The 16,722-nt window shown below is 41.0% G+C and overlaps 1 protein-coding gene across 1 annotated transcript in view; it reads right to left on the bottom strand.

Moving 5' to 3' along the window:
- The window catches only part of AMMECR1 (AMMECR nuclear protein 1), a 96,928-nt gene that overhangs the window by 51,238 nt on the left and 28,968 nt on the right, over positions 1-16,722 (bottom strand). Inside the window, exon 2 of the mRNA XM_033138376.1 lies at positions 3,088-3,198. Within this exon, the coding sequence (XP_032994267.1) occupies positions 3,088-3,198 (111 nt within the window). The remainder of the gene's footprint in view (positions 1-3,087; positions 3,199-16,722) is intronic.

Genomic DNA, 16,722 nt, shown 5'->3' with positions numbered 1-16,722 from the left:
CAATTACAAAATGTCTTTTAAAATTACAAGCTAAGTTTCACTTAAAAAATAATTATTACTAGGTTGTATAAACAAGGATCATAGAAATACTGGTGTGCTTTTGACCCTAGCAGTTCAAAAGCATACCAGTGCAAGTAGATAAACAGGTACCGCTGCAGCGGGAAGGTAAACAGCGTTTCTGTGTGCTCTGATTTCCATCACGAAGTTCTGTGCGCCAGAAGCGGTTTAGTCATGCTGGTCACATGACCCAGAAAGCTGTCTGTGGACAAAAGTTGGCTCCCTCGGCCTGAAAGCGAGATGAGCGCTGCAACCCCATAGTCACCTTTGACTGGACTTAACTGTCCAGGGGTCCTTTACCTTTTATTACCATAGGAATAACAAGTGATACAAAGAAACAGAACAAGTATCATGCCATTTGTATATCACAAAAGTAGCCTAATAGATTTGCAGTAATACTTGGTTCGTGACTTGCTTTAAAAGAAAACAATAATGAAGGGGAAACAGGATAGAACAGAGTTAGCAGATAACATTCAACATCACATAGCTACATGCCTAATCAGAAGCCCTTGCAGTTGTGCTTAGATTAAGTATGAGTAATAGTCATTTTTCCTCTTACGTTGCTACCGAAACAATTCAGTTTTAAGGGGAAAGAACAGTTTTCAAAAGTAAGGCAAAGAGGGGGTGATTCTCTCCTTTATACTTTCAAACACCATGTGTGCCCTGATCAGCACTGTGCAACCATCTGAACTTGTTTTCAGTCCGGAAGTGAAACAAGGCCACCCAGAAATAAAGGTGTACTTTATACATGCTCAGGAGGCTTCCTAGGTATAGAAAAGTATATGAGCCTGTAAATGAAAGTATTTATAAAACAAACAAACAGAAAAATGGACTTTCAAGCACCTGTGAACTTTCAGGTTGTAAATAGACTGAAAAGTACAGAATGTAGAGTAGTTAGTTGAGAAAGGGGGAAAAGAAAGAAATTGGAGGTGAGGAACTGGCTTGATCAAGTTGCGAACAGTTTACAGAAAGGATCCTGGAGTGAGGCAGATCACGGTTGTTATTATTATTATTAATTTTATTTTATATCACTTTAGATTTGTAATAAAAAAATCTCAAAGCAGTTTACAACCTACATTAAAACATCAAATAAAACGATCTAAAACAAAACATTACAAACGAAAATCAACTATAAAGGACACAATTAACAGTAAACTACAACTTAAAGATTTCAAAATAAAACATAATAAAGGAGGTCAAGTATAGAACACACATTTAATGAAATGAAGTTAACAAAAAAAAATCTTAAACATTCCAAAAATAAACTAAAATATAAAATAAACATTTAAAACAACTTAATTAGCAATAGAATAAATTATTATTTTAAACATAGCACATATCTGCTGCTGTTGCTGCAACTGCTGGTTCATGGTGGACAGTGGCTGTAGAAGCTTGGGCTCAATGGCCTGGGTCTACACACTAAGAGACCTGTGCCAGGCAGAGAAGCCGAGGGACTCCAAGATGACGCTAAGTATGCACTTAGTGTCGAAGGAATGTACATCATTAAAATAAAAATAATTCCCCTCCATCCACTGTATAGGGATGTTTCTGCAAGGACCCTGTTTCCCTCTCCCACTTTCTACCCCCAACCACATGAACATGAAATGTTAACATTTGGGACTGGCAGCCCGAAACCTGAACTTTTAAGCACTATTAAGAGCACAGGAAGAAGATTGGTAGTCCAACTAGCTCAATATTATCTACTTTGACAGGCAGAGGCTCTTGGGGGTCTCTTGACAGTTTTCAGTTCACCTGCAACCTGATCTTTCTAGCACAAAGGTGAGCAACCCTTTTCAGCCCAAAGGCCATATTCCCTTATGGGCAACTTTCTAAAAGCTGTATGTCAGTGTGGGCAGAACCACAGACAAAAGCAGGCAGAGCAATGGATGTGACTGTTACCGCTATACAGCAGGTCACATCCAGGCATGCAAAAGCCATGTGTTTCTACACACACACACACACACACACACACACACACACCCATCACTCCATCCAGGCAACCATGAGGCATTGTAAAAGTTTTAATGGCATATTCCAGGCAGACAAAGCACTCAAGGAGGGCTTGGAGTGGGGCTGGAGAGAGTCCCAAAGGCTGGATGCGGAGTGCCAAATCTCTTGTCTCTGTCTCATGCACACATTGCCCCAGCAAGACCTGAAAGGTTCCTGTTCCCTGGAGCCCTGAACAGAAGTACTCTTCTTATGACACACAATGGAAAATTTTGTTGCCATTCCCAAATTTCAATCATTTGTGCAATTATTGACACCAGTGTGGGCAGCTGACTCAAGTAAACATATTGCATGGCAAAATACATTTCCAGGCCCTGGACCATTGCCTGAAGATTGAAAAGGCACACAGAAAGAACAGAGGTTAGCTAACTCTGATCCAGTATACCCATCTTTCAGAAAACATAAAATCACCTAAAAATCCAAGAGAGACTGAAGTCCAGATACTAATTCTATCATTGGCCACTGCTATAAAAAATTATGTATCAGCCTAGGTGTGACTCACAGGTGGCATCAGGTGCCAGGGAAGTGAAGGGTTAATTACTACTTACCTCCCCAGTCCAGCAGCTTCCCACTCAAGAACAAGATGCCCCTGAAAAATAAGGTGTCATGGAACTGTGTAGGATTAAGTTAATTGCAGCTGATTGGAAACACCTGCTGGAGAGGAACTGAGAATACCTGCTGTTTGAGAATGTTGAACGTGTCCATCCAAGCTTTATACACACACACAAGGTTTTGTGTCACACTTAGCTCAAATATTATTATTTTTTAAATCTCAGATTATCTGCCTTTTGGATAAAGGTGCTATGATACGGGTCTGTTATACAAAAGCCACAGAAATTTTTAGGCCACCAAAACAAACAAACAAAAACAAAACAAAACACCAGAACCCAGTTACAAGATTTTGTGACAACTGGCCTATAGAATCACTAACTGTGAGAGAAAAAAACCTACTGCATTTCAAGTGGTCAGAAATTCCTATCAGCTGAGTGTGGCTGAGATAAATGAAAAGAAACAAAATCTTACCTAGTAAGCGTGTACTCCCTGAGTCCTGAATGCAGGTTCATGGCAGAAAAGGTACCTATACATCCACGCAATCGTTTGTCTCGACCAATCTTCCACGTTACAAAGAGTGGGCTGTTTGGGAAAGAGGAAGGGGGAAAGGAGAACATGACAGGAGTTCTGACTGTGATCAAATCAAGTCTTCCACCTCATAGTTGAGAACAAAACTATGCTTGTGAAATGCTGTTAACAGTATTACTATAAATATGCCTCAAGGCTCATTGCACATGTTCTTGAGAATGCTGTTGTAGTTGAGGTGTCAAAAATACAGGTTAGTGGAAGGAAATGAATAGGAAGGAGAGAATACTTTTCAAGCACTTCTCCAACTTCCTATGCAACACTATATGATACACAACATGTTTCACTACTGCTTCTGACTGTAGATCAACCTTCCACAACCTGGTGCCCTCATTATGTTTTGTACTACAGTTCCTATCAGCCCCAGCAAGCTGTTTTAAATTAAACTTTAAAACCTGGTAGTTTAAATCTGCTCTATCTGTCCCACGCTTTGAATAAATAGCAAAGCTGAATTTAGTGCTGATTTTGAGATTTTATTGCTTCTGCTGTATTCCAAGTACTGCTAATTTTACCACATTTGTTTTGAATAATAGCATTCTACTTCAGTGATGTTTCCATTTTATTGGAAGCTGCCTACAATTTTCCCCCAAGGTAGGATAAAAATGTTTAAAGCCTATCCACAAATTTGACTACCCCCTCCCTCTTGATAACTCACACACTTCTGAATTATGCGTCGACACACACACCTAGAAACAATTAACTTTCCACAAGTGGCCAGATAAGTGGTTAACTGTGAGCTTACGGTAAGTGGGAAAAACAGGAGCATTTCACATGAAGGCTGTAGATTTCCATCCCAATACGCTGAAGAGAAATCTCATTAGCCTTACTATTATTGTTTCTTGGCCTTCTTATCTACCCTTGACTGTAAGGTCCAAGGGTAGGTTACAACAATATAAAATGCAAGTTTAAAACCAGTTAAAGGAACTTACAACCTGAAGAATAGGGTGGGTCATAAAAATTTATCTCCAGTGTCAAAGGCCAAGATAAAGAGGGGCATCTTCAGCACACGATAAAAGCTATACAATGAAGATGCCATGCCTCTGTGAGGAGAGAACTGCATAGCTTAGGGGCTGCCACATATAATGCTCCTTCCCGGGCTGCTACAGTTTGCACTCAACTCATAAAATATAAAACCACAGAAAGATGATTAAAATAACAGAATGGGAGAACATCAATGCAGGAGGAAAGACATCCTAACCCCCCCCCCAAAAAAACCCAGAGCAACCCAACCATCAACCAGGTCAACAGACTCCCAACATCCACCGGCCTCTATATCACAGATAGGGAAACAGGTTGGTTGGTACTCATGGAAGTTTGAGTTTCCATCCCTGCTTTAGAAAGAACAGGGTGGAGGAAATCAGAGAACATCTCCCAATGATGGGAAAAGGTAGCAGAAGTGCATACAGACCTGTAAGGAAACTCTGAGGCAGGCCAGAGCAAGTTACACTGAGAAAGTAGGCAATTATCAATAATTTTAGTCTGTTTACGCTGGTAATTCCCAAATGCCATGCCAAGAAAGCAATGCTAGCGTGCTGTGAGAAACAAATGTATGGGCAGATTTTTTGTCTTCCAAATTTCAGTGGTGCCCTGTGCAAGCCCAATATTCGGTGTGCCCCCCCCCCCGCCTCTTGCCTTCTTTTCTGATCAATTCACTACATCATAGCTGCGACACCCAACTGTGCCCCTTAGGCTCAGCATCCAGAGCAGAGGAACCAGTTGTGTTTAACTAAATCCACCTCTGTCCTTGATATAGTGTCATCCATGTATCCCATTCGCAAGGAAGAAGAAAGGTCCCTGCCTCAAGGAGCTTAAAATGTAGAAACAGGCAAAAGGTAGATAATAGTGGAAGGGGATAAGCTTGAAGGTAGGGTGAACAGGAGGAATATGCAATTACACGTAGGCAGACTGAGCTGCACAGGAAAGGATTTCTGCAGTACCTCAGAAGATACTTCTCAATCATTCCATTCAGCTGAGGAAGGAAAGCAGCAGAATTACCATTCCTTGAACGAAATGTGCCCAGGAGAGTGACTAATGCAGGGGTAGGGAACCTAAGGCCCGGGGGCCAGAATGTGTCCTTTTATTTAAAATGCACCTCTGGGTTATTTGTGGGGCCTGCCTGGTGTTTTTACGTAGACTCTGAGCTTTATTTAAAATACATCTATGAGTTATTTGTGGGGCATAGGAATTTGTTCATTCTTCCCCCCCAAAATATAGTCCGGCCCACCACATGGTCTGAGGGACGGTGGACTGGCCCACGGCTGAAAAAGGTTGCTGACCCCTGGACTAATGTATTCACACAGGGAGTGGGGAAACACCCCCCCCCCTCCGCCGGCTTAATTTTTCTGCAGAAAATTTTCAATTTCATAATTTCATTAGCAACAATGAATGGAAAGCTTGGCAGTTTCCAAGTTTTTAGCTTTGTTCTCTAAACAGAAGTAAAGCAAATATGCTAAATTAGATCACTCTCTAGGACATTATAAAATTTTCTGATTCATACTGAAAACTTTCCTAATTTGCATAGGAAAAGGAAACGTTTTCCAGGATGGGAGTGAAGATGTTTGAATCAGGAAAAAGAAAATAAATGAAGCGTTCATCCGCTATCACAAGTTTAGGGAAAATACAGTCGTACCTTGGATTCTGAACGCCTTGTGACTTGAACGTTTTGGCTCCCGAATGCTGCAAACCCAGAAGTGAGTGTTCCGGTTTACAAGTGTTCATTGGAAGCCGAATGTCTGGTGCAGCTTCTGCAGCTTCCGATTGACTGCAGGAAGTCTGGATCGGACTTCCAGAATGGATTCTGTTCGACAACCAAGGTACGACTGTAGTGGTTTAAGGCTTCTATGAAAAAGATCTCTCTCGTCACACTCTATTCCAGTGCAGTGTCTGGAAAATCTTTGGTCCTCAATATCAAGAGTGCCACGAACTTTCTGCAAGTGAGGCTGGTAAGCACACAAGTCTGCACAAAAGAAAAGCTGCCACTTCTGAGGCAAAGCCACTGTTTGCAGACAGCCTTTTTCAGAAACAGGAGGAGAGCAAAAGCTATTCACAGCAACACTGGCAAATTCATTGTGAGTACACCAACCTGCTCAAGTGCAGAAAGTGTTGCTGCTCAGAGCTCAACGCAAGGCAAAAGGCAGTCAGGGTGCCACACTCATAGAACCCTTTACATAGACCACACAAGCAGTGCAAGTAATAATATAAGCACAGTTTATGGTGATGGATACCCTTAAGAGAATTCATCACATTAGCTTTTCTCAGGCTTAGGGGGGAATATTCAGAATTCTTAAAAAAAAAAAAAAAAAAACCCTGCCTGAAGCATTGTAAAGCCTTTGACAACCAACCAGGGTTTCCCCCATGAATTTCAACATAAGCTCCACTTGTTCTTTATCATCATCATCACTTTACTCATAAAAATGACTCAAATTGACTTAAAAAAACAAAACGTTAGCTCAATCCACAAACAATTTCATGTATATGGAGTCTATTTGCATATACCTATACCGATTTAAGTTGGTGAGACTTTTATATGAATTTGTGTCCACTATGTAGGATAGTAAACGTATTTGAAAATCAGAAGTTAATGCAAGCTGGCTACAACAAACCATCATCTTGAGTCCACAGCTGATCAATACCTTTATGATTAGGTCTAATGAAAGTGATTAGGACTAATGAAAATAGTGGCAAGCTTTACAGTTTGTGTTCAGTGGCCTTCAGCCCCAACAGTAGGTATTACCAGCACAGGCCAAAAACTAAGATTATTTTTTTTAAAAAAAACAACCTCTGCTGGTGGGTCTCCCTTGGAAGGAAGTCTCATGGTTATGGTGCCATAACTGAACAGGCTGTGCTCCTCTCACTCATATTTTATTCAGTGGCAGATGCTATCAGGAGCAGGGCCCTTCCTTGAGATCTTAACAGACTCCCTTATAGGTACACACCATATGGCAGAGCATGATGCCTATGGTATTGGGCTCAGGTTTCATAGCTAATTGCTAGCATTCTGAGTTGACCTGGAAACAACAGCTGCTAATGGGTTTATACAGTAAGTATCTTGGATATGTAAAATGGAATTTTGATGACACAGAACCATAATGTATTATTAAGAGACTGGAAGTGAAACAGCCTAGGCTTTGGAATACCCTCCCTTTCGAAATCCATCTGGTGCCAACACTGGTTGTTTTTCACCATAACTATCTCTTTAGTCAGGCTTTTAATTGGGTGCATTCTAGATGCATTGAACCACTGATCTAAACAGAGGTTACACTAATTAAACAATATAAAAATCTGTGCTATTATTGGAATGGTTTAATATCTTTATTGGAACTGAATTGTTAGTTTATATTATTTATTAAAACATTTAGGGGAAGCTTTTCCACCACCTATAATCTCCTCACTGAGAAACTGCTATTGCACTTTCTGCCATCCCAGTGATTGCTGAACACAGTTTGAAAACCACTGCTTTGGGCAATGATATCTGCCTCAAAGAGAACGCTGCCTTAATTATATAAAATACTTCTTACTGTGGGTAAGAAATTTCAGGAAAAGGATGAAGCCTCCTCATCGCTTACTTTCAATGTCCTCCCCCCATTCATTATTCGGACCCCATTGGACATTATTTTGAATCACCACAATAAGCGTCTAAATAACTGGACTCAAGAAAGTATTTTTTTCTTTGAAACTGATAATCTGAAGATTAATGTTCCAGATATTTATGGATTACCTTTTGCAGGGGATTATTATCCTCAGTTGCTGTATAAAGCAGAAGGCAAACAGGGAAAGTGAACCACTGAGAAGTGCAAAATGGTTCAGAAGTTCAGATGTTCCCATCATTGCCCCATGATGGTATACTTTACTTATGCAGACTTAATCCCACCATAAGCAACCCCCTCATTAATGTTTTACAACAAATTCCATACACTGTACCAGTGACCTACTTTCATACAATGTCACTGGAGGTACTCTAAAAATCAAAGATGTGCAAGCTATTTTAGTAGTCAGCCAGCAAATTACAAGAGTAAATGATCTAGGATCTGTCATGCTCTTATCAGCAAGTGCCTGAATTACTCCTCTGAGGGATACCAAATGCAACTCACCACACGCCCTGCAGGTGCTGCTTTGCGTTTTCAGAAATGCAAACACTTTTCAGGGCGGAGGGATATCCATAATGACTTTTGCCTTTCCACATGAACCGATATACCTGCACAAATGACAGTAAATCTAGGCATCTACCAAGACAATGGAGAATCTGTATAGGAGATGGGGAACCTGTGGATACTCCAGATATTGTTCTCCTACCTCAAGTCACAGATGATGGGAATTGTAGTCCGACAACACCTAGAAGATCACAGGCTCTGCACCCCTGATATATAAAAGTCATTTTCCAGCATTCAGTCAGTTTACTGTAGCCTGGAAAGTGGTAGGGAGACAACTACATATGAAACACATCTAGGATTCTCCTGGTTCCACCATGATCCACGAAAGGAAGGGAGAAAATGAATCTCCTCCCACCCCATATGGAGGAAAAGGGCTATGAAGGTGATGCATTTTTAAAAAATGCTTAACCCTCTCCCCCTCAAGCTGAGCAAGGAAACGGGTTTGAAAACAGATAAGCCATGATGCATTGTCTTGTCTGCTTTACTCCCCCCTTTTTTTGGTGGAAGTGGGGAGAAGCAACAAGTTACTTAGCTGTATCTCTAGCAAGCTGCACTCCTTGCTTTGGTAAGCAGAGCCTGAGCAGAATTGCAAAAGCAGGCCTAGTCCAATTCACAAAAATGGGCTCTGTGGCGGACAAATTTATGGGACAATTGTCCACCCCCATCTCCTTGCCCTCCCAATTCATCAGTGGTCATTACTATAGACCATGGGAGAAGTGAAATTCGGCCTGTTTCTCCAGAACCAGGCCTTCCCTATGCTCACAAAGGGAAAGAAGTTTGAGTAGTGAATGGGAAGAGAAACTGGGAGGTGGGGATTCTGAGTAGGGAAAACACACTGAAGCCAGAGAAGTGAAGAGGAATAAAGGCGACACTGGTGTAACAAGACTTGGAAAGGGAAAGGCTAGGACTATCTTACATAAAGCATATCAACCCTTGGGTAAAATTTCTTGGACTTGTATAAAACCAATACATTCGTACCTTGATTTTCGAACAGCTCAGTTCTCATATGTTTTGGCTCCCAAATGCCGCAAAGCTGGAAATGACTGTTCCAGTTTTCAAACTATTTTTGGAAGCTGAACGTCTGACGGGTCTTCCGATTGGCTGCTGCGCTTTGGTTTTCGAATGTTTCGGAAGTCAAACGTTCGACTTCCAAGGTACAACTGTAAATGCAGAGATTATAAAACTGCATGTTCACAGCTTTGCACATTCGCCACGTTTTCTCAGAGGTGATATTTTAATTTGTCATGTTGTGTATTTGCAATAAGCAAATGGAATTTTCAACTCATTTTTTCTCTTTTGACAACAATCTTTAGGCCAGGCATAGCCACTGCACTCCCCCTTCAGATGTTGTTGGGCTATTACTCCCATCATTCATGACCATTGGCTATAAAGGCTGAAGCTGATAGGTACTGGAGTGCAATAACATCTAGAGGGCCATCACTTCTCAGCCTTTTGGCTAAGATCAAGTGTAGTAACTTCTGGAAGGCCGTAGACTCCACTCCCGTTTTAAGTGATGGCTGCAGAAATGACTTTGGACATGACCAAACAAGCTCAACTTACATTTGCTTCTTTTGTACAAACGGTGAAAAGTTACTACCACAAATGTGGGCATTAGCTTTATTTTTTTTAGTGAAGAAACAGAATGCCAACTAAGCAACTTCTCCATGAAGCACATTCTTTCAGACATTGTTCAGAGAGTACATAGGAGCTAAAGTTAGCAGAGGATAGGCTGAAATACCTATTTATAGCACAAGTGAGTATTGGACCTCTTCCAAAAACACAGCCAAGAGAAAACTTTATTAACCAAGATGTATGAAAAGAAAACCTGAAATGCACACACTTAAAACATCTGAATCTAGAGTGTCAAAAAAGCTGTTTAAAGGTTTAAGAGATAGGATTAAAATGTAATCTCCCCTTGAAAAATGGATGAAATAAATAAATAAATAAATAACTGCTGGAAGCTTCACACCACTCTAGTCCACGTAAATGAAATAAATTTGTATGCCTTTGATCAGTGGTACAGCTAATATGGTAGGCAAGCTATATTGCAAATTATATTCTGTGACACACAAAGCAGAGACACACAAACAAACAATTTTATGGTTAATTACTGCAACCCACATTTTGAGCTCTCTTTGTAGTGGCAGGATGTAAGCAGACACATGAAAATTAAAAAAAAAAACTGCAGAAAAATATTCAAAAAAGTGAAAAAGCAGGTCTTAGGATCAACCAATCTATATAAATTTATTGTTCTATCCCAGGGGTAGGCAACCTAAGGCCCGTAGGCCAGATGCAGCCCAATCGCTTTCTCAATCCAGCCCACGGCTGTTCCAGGAATCAGCATGTTTTTACATGAGTAGAATGTGTCCTTTTATTTAAAAAGCATCTCTGGGTTATTTTGGGTCCTGCCTGGTATTTTCTCATGAGTAGGATGTGTGCTTTTATTTAAAATGCATCTCTGGTTTATTTGTGGGCCCTGCCTGGTGTTTTTACATGAGTAGAATGTGTGCTTTTATTTAAAATTCATCTCTGGGTTATTTGTGGGGCATAGGAATTTGTTCATTATTTTTTTTTCAAAATATAGTCTGGCACACCACATGGTCTGAGGGACGGTGGACCAGCCCATGGCTGAAAAAGGTTGCTGACCCCTGTTCTATCCAAAGGCCATGACAAACCCACAGCAACAGTACCAATAAAACAGTACAGATCATATAACCATAATAAGAGCCAACATCCATGATGTAAGAGAGAGGTTGCCAGACACCAGCAAACTCATATCCAGCTTGATTTCAAATTACTGTAAATCTCTGAATCACCACGACAATTTTATTTAACAACTCCTCCTCCTGCTTCTTTGTAGCCAGTGCATAGAGGGCCACTTTGTGTGTTACAAAGCTATTATCGCCATTCAAAAGAAACCAGATCATTTCTGCTGGGGTGTACCTGCTTGCTTGTGTGAATAAAGTTCATAAAGCGATCTCTTGGGTGTCTACATAAAGGGCAGGTTAACAGATAATGAGTGAAGTCTTCAACTTGAGACTGACCACAAAAATGAAGTCTGTCTGCATATGGAACCTTGTTGTAGTTGCCATCCAAAACTGCATCATTTGAATGCAGCTCAATGTAGATATTTCATAAGGAAGCTGGTGAGAGTTTGGTCAGATAAACAGCTCTAAAACGCTCCATTTTCAAGAGTGGATACCATGAGAAAAATTTGGTATTCCTAATTAGGACTATCTTCAGACTCTGTTCGAAGGGAGAAGTTCATTGCTCAAAGAGCCTGTTCTTCAACAGACATACTAGGCTGGTGCTGACTGACAGCCACCATATGGAAACTTCTTGCAGCTGACTCCAGACTGTACCTGCTCCATACACTATGACTGCTCCATACACTCCAGACTGTACCTGCCTTCCATGTGTTCCAGCTTGCTACACCGATTGGCCCCATATTGTGTTGCTCTATGCTGCTGAAAGATGCTGTCAGGAATTTATTTCTAAATTTTTTGGTACCCCATATCATAAAACATCAAGGCAGTGTGCAACATTAACACAGAAAGCACCATTAAAAACAATACAGATAAATAATTAAAGTGAGCAGCTAATCAAAAACTTAAAAATTAAACAGCTATTAAGGCCTACAGCATTAAAAAGGTATTCAAGAGATGTCTGAAAGTCAAAAGTAAGGGTGCCTGCCTAATGTCTGGTGGAAGAGCCTTTCACAATATGGAACGGGCAATACTCATTGCCCAACTTCTAGTTGATGCCAGCTGGGTCTCTGTAACACAGGGAACAACTGATATATCCCTCAGCTGGGATATAAGGGCTAAGGAGTCCTGAGCTCAAGTTGTTCAGGGCTTTGTCTGTCAAAGCAGTAACTTTGAATTTGGCTAGGTAGTCAGTGCAGGTACCACATTCTATCTGCCCCCACCAGCAGTTAAGTCACTGCGTTCTGCAGTAGCTGAAGCTTCCAGACAACCCTACATAGAACACATTGCAGTAGTCTAGTTTCCACCAGGAACGTCTGGTGGGGAAGGGAGAAAGGAGAATCTGTATGGCAAACCATCATCCCCTAACAATGGATCGTTGGGTAAAGAAGTACTACGCAAAATTAATTTAAAGCAGGCATAGGCAAACTCGGCCCTCCAGATGTTTTGGGACTACAACTCCCACCATCCCTAGCTAACAGGACCAGTGGTCAGGGATGATGGGAGTTGTAGTCCCAAAACACCTGGAGGGCCGTGTTTGGGGACATTTTGAATTCTGAGGCGTGTGGTGTTGATATGCATCTCACAATTTGAGTGCCATGTGACAGCATATCAACACCACACGCCTCAGAATTCGAAAGAAAACATTTTCTTCCTACAATACTTTTCTATTATATTTTCATGTGTTTCCTTTATGAAGCATAAATATCACTAGGCAAACATGAAACACTAATGTAGCAGATATTGTTGCTTCAATAGCCCAAGTACGTGACAATGAATATGAGGAGAGAGGCATGTGGGGATTGACTGAGTTTATGGCGTTTCTCCAAATACATACCAAGCAAGTAACAGGAGATGTACTCATCGAGACCATGCATAAACACATGCTAGCTAAAGTGCTGGTGAGCAGGATCAAGTCAGTGCATGTCAGATTTTGGCTCTCCCAAAAATCATATAACAGGTACCGTAGTGTTGAGCCCCCATTGCTGTCTCCTATCCACCAGCCTTGTCAATGGCATTCATTTAACTGCAGTGTTTGATCACCTCTAGCTTCTTGACTGGCCACATGTTTCACACTGAAAAGGGGAATTTTAACATAAGAACACTGCCTTGATGAAGTCCTGCTTGACAACCTTAAAAGGGAACTTTTTAAGTACTGTACTTTCTCTGACTTGTACTGAGTCAGACCAGTGGCCCATCTGACTCAGTACTGTCTATGTAGACAGGCAGCTGCTCTCCAGAGTTTCAGATAGGGAACTTGGGACCTTCTGTGCAGCAAGAAGGTCTTTCCTTCAACAAGCCTCTATTTTTCTTTTACCTGTTCCATGCATCTAGCTCTCTTTGCTTTCCTGGACATTCTCACATTCCCCCCACCAAAACCCTTCAACTTAAGAACTCATTGTATATTCAGCAGCCAGTATCTGCTTTGCCTGCAGATTAGGTTCTCTCTCTAATTTGTTATTTTAGGCTGGTAGACTGCAGGATACGAGTCAGCAACTTCCAAGAGTTAACTCAAATAAACAAAAGTGTTTAAAATCTTGTGCCCATCCTCCAAAAGTAATTAAGTACAGAGAATATCTTAGCCAGTTAGCTATGACTGCATGTGCATACAAAAGATTGTTTAATCTATAAAGACTTTTTCAGGGGAGGTTTGCCAAGTATACTTACTTTCAAAAAACGTACCAGAAGATAAACTCTACACTAGTTTATCACTAGCAGCCAAAAACAACTGAAAGTTCCAACACGTTATTACACGCAAACACCCCAAAGGAAGGGGTGTGGCACAGTGGCATAGTTTATGCTTTGCATTCTGAAGGTCCCAGGTTCAATCCCCAGTATCTCAAGGTAGGGATGGAAGAAATTTCTGTCTGAATCCATGGAGACCTGCTACCAGTCAATGTAGACCATACTGAGCAAGATGGAAGGCAGCTTCATGTGTCCCACCCACAGCATACAATTAAATGCAAAGTCAACACATACTATGAAAGCAAAATGCCATGGATTCCTAACATCTCCACTCAAAAGAAACATGTAGCACATGGGTAAGACTCTGCCTTAGAACCTGCAGAGCAGCTGTCCATCAAAAGTAAAAAATAGCAGACTAGATTGACAATAGCCTAATCCAGGAGAAGGCAGTTTACTAAGCTACTAACACATGTTGCTTTATGACCTTTAAAGCCCTAAACGGCCTCGGTCCAGTATACCATCATTCCGCCCAGACACTGAGGTCCAGTGCCGAGGGCCTTCTGGCGGTTCCCTTGCTGCGAGAAGCCAAGTAACAGGGAACCAGGTAGAGGGCCTTCTCGGTAGTGGCACCCGCACTGTGGAACGCCCTCCCACCAGATGCCAAAGAGAAAAACAGCTACCAGACTTTTAGAAGACGTCTGAAGGCAGCCTTGTTTAGGGAAGCTTTTAATGTTTTACGGACTATTGTATTTTAATATTTTGTTGGAAGCCGCCCAGAGTGGCTGGAGAAACCCAGCCAGATGGGCGGGGTATAAATAAATAAATTAATAATAATAATAATAATAATAATAATATCATCATCATCATCATGGAAACAGGATTTCTACAAGACAGCATGAACTCTTACTAGTATTCATGAGGACATGAACTGACCAGTTGTAAAATAAAGTGGACCTTATGGAAGTGGTAAGACAGCCACAAAAAGTAGTGACCCAACATCTCATCCTTACTTTCTAAAACACGAAGTAAGATGTAATTACAATTGTGATGTTACTAGATGTTACAGAACAACAGATGAGGTGATGCGGGGCTGCTTTTTTCATAGCAGTCATGCAGCATTTGTAATTGATTGCTATACTATGCTCTGCATAATGCTGCATTTGAAGACTTTCCAGAAATGGCAGCTTGTGCAAAATATGGTCACTCAGTTATTGAGCAGATCAGGTTATTGAGAATACCGTACATAACACTAGTCTTGCAGTGGCTGCCTATATGCCATCTGAACCCAATTCAAGGTGCTTGTGATGGTTTAAAACACCTGAAACAACTTGGGATCTACCTTATTTACGCGAATCTAATGGGCCATTGAATCTAATGCACACCTCAATTTTCAAAACCTTGAAACCAAAAAAGTATTTGCTGGCAAATGTAAATGTGCCATAAAATCTAATGTGCACCCTAATTTTCACAACCTGATTTGGCCAAAAAAGGTGTGCATTACATTCAAGCAAATACAGTAAATACTTAATGGAGTGCCTCCTTCTATACCGATCCAGCTGTTTATAGATTAAGATAATCAGGGAGGCTCTCTGGCTGCAGTTCAATTTATTATATGGCAAATTGAGGGAGGACTATCTCTGTTCTTGAAAACCACCTATGAAACGACCTCCCCTCTGACACTGGTTGGTAAACAAATAACAAACAAGTAATTATTCAAGTAGCTACAATGAGTTCTTATGTCTCATCTAGAATCAAACCTTTATAGAATAAAGTTAACAATATCTCAATCAAATTCTGAGATTTCTATAGTCGTACCTCGTATTGTGTTCTCTGTGGGTTGCGAATGGCATGGGTTACGAATGTGGGTTTCACCACTCGCACACGCACAGAAGCGCTCCAGCCGGTCTGCATGCGCAGAAGCGTTCTGCACAGGTCGCGCATGCGCAGAAGCGCGATATCGCACTTCCACGCGTGTGCGATATCGCCGCTCTGGTTGCGTACTTTTCAGGGTGTGAACGGCACCCCAGAATGGATCAGGTACGTAAACAGAGGTACCACTGTAATGGGAAGTGCTGCTATGGGCCAGGACTTAAAAGTACAGCAAAAAATAGCCTTCTTAACTAAAACTAAGAGGGTTGCAATTTAAGCTGGAATATCTAGAAAACTGCAATAGATGGCCGAATTTAAGAATCAACAGCATCCTGAAGTTTGAGGGAAGGTTGGTGGAAGCATTATGGCATTTCTGTCCATTAGTGGGTTTCTGTTTTGCACCCATGTACCTGTGCCCATAGATTACTTTGAGCATATTCATCAAGTACTGGTACTTCAGTCTCCAAAGCAGAAAGACCAATGGGCATTAGCTGGAAATGAGTAAAACAAAATAAAGGAAATAATTCCCATACTGTAGTACCTTATTTATTTAGCCAAAGCATTTTAATGCTGCTATTCAGTCAAAAAGGATCAAGCATAAATTAGATATTCAACCAGGTACATATAAAGGTGCTTACTTTGACTTTTCCTGCCCATCTGCTCTGACAAGCAGTGAGATCTCATCACACAGCTGTTTTGAGAATCTCACATTTCAAATATATATATATGGGGCTTCCACCTTCAAATTAGTCATCTTTTCACAAGCCCAAAATCAGCTTCATACCTCCTACCAGGAAGTACCAAACCTCTTAAGAGCAACTTAAGGCACCTAATGCAGTAGTCATCCAAGAATTGAAGTCAAGAAATTATATGACTGGTGCTAGAAGACTGAAAAGAACAAGAAGCCACATATCAATACACTTGAGTGAGCATTTAATCCGTTTGATTTTTTAGCTTCACATACCAATTACTAGCATTTTATTTAGACAAATACGTAAAAGGTTAAGACTTATTGTCTTGGTTCATTTTTAACTTTTAATTAACAGACTAGTTGCCTTAGGTTGTTCCTCCTCTAAAACTTGTCGCCAAGTAGCAGCCATTCCAACAGTCTG

The sequence above is a fragment of the Lacerta agilis genome, chromosome Z, assembly GCF_009819535.1.
Source record: "Lacerta agilis isolate rLacAgi1 chromosome Z, rLacAgi1.pri, whole genome shotgun sequence".
NCBI lineage: Eukaryota > Metazoa > Chordata > Lepidosauria > Squamata > Lacertidae > Lacerta > Lacerta agilis.
Note: the sequence above shows the minus strand (reverse complement) of the source record. Positions and strands in the feature narration are given on the sequence as shown.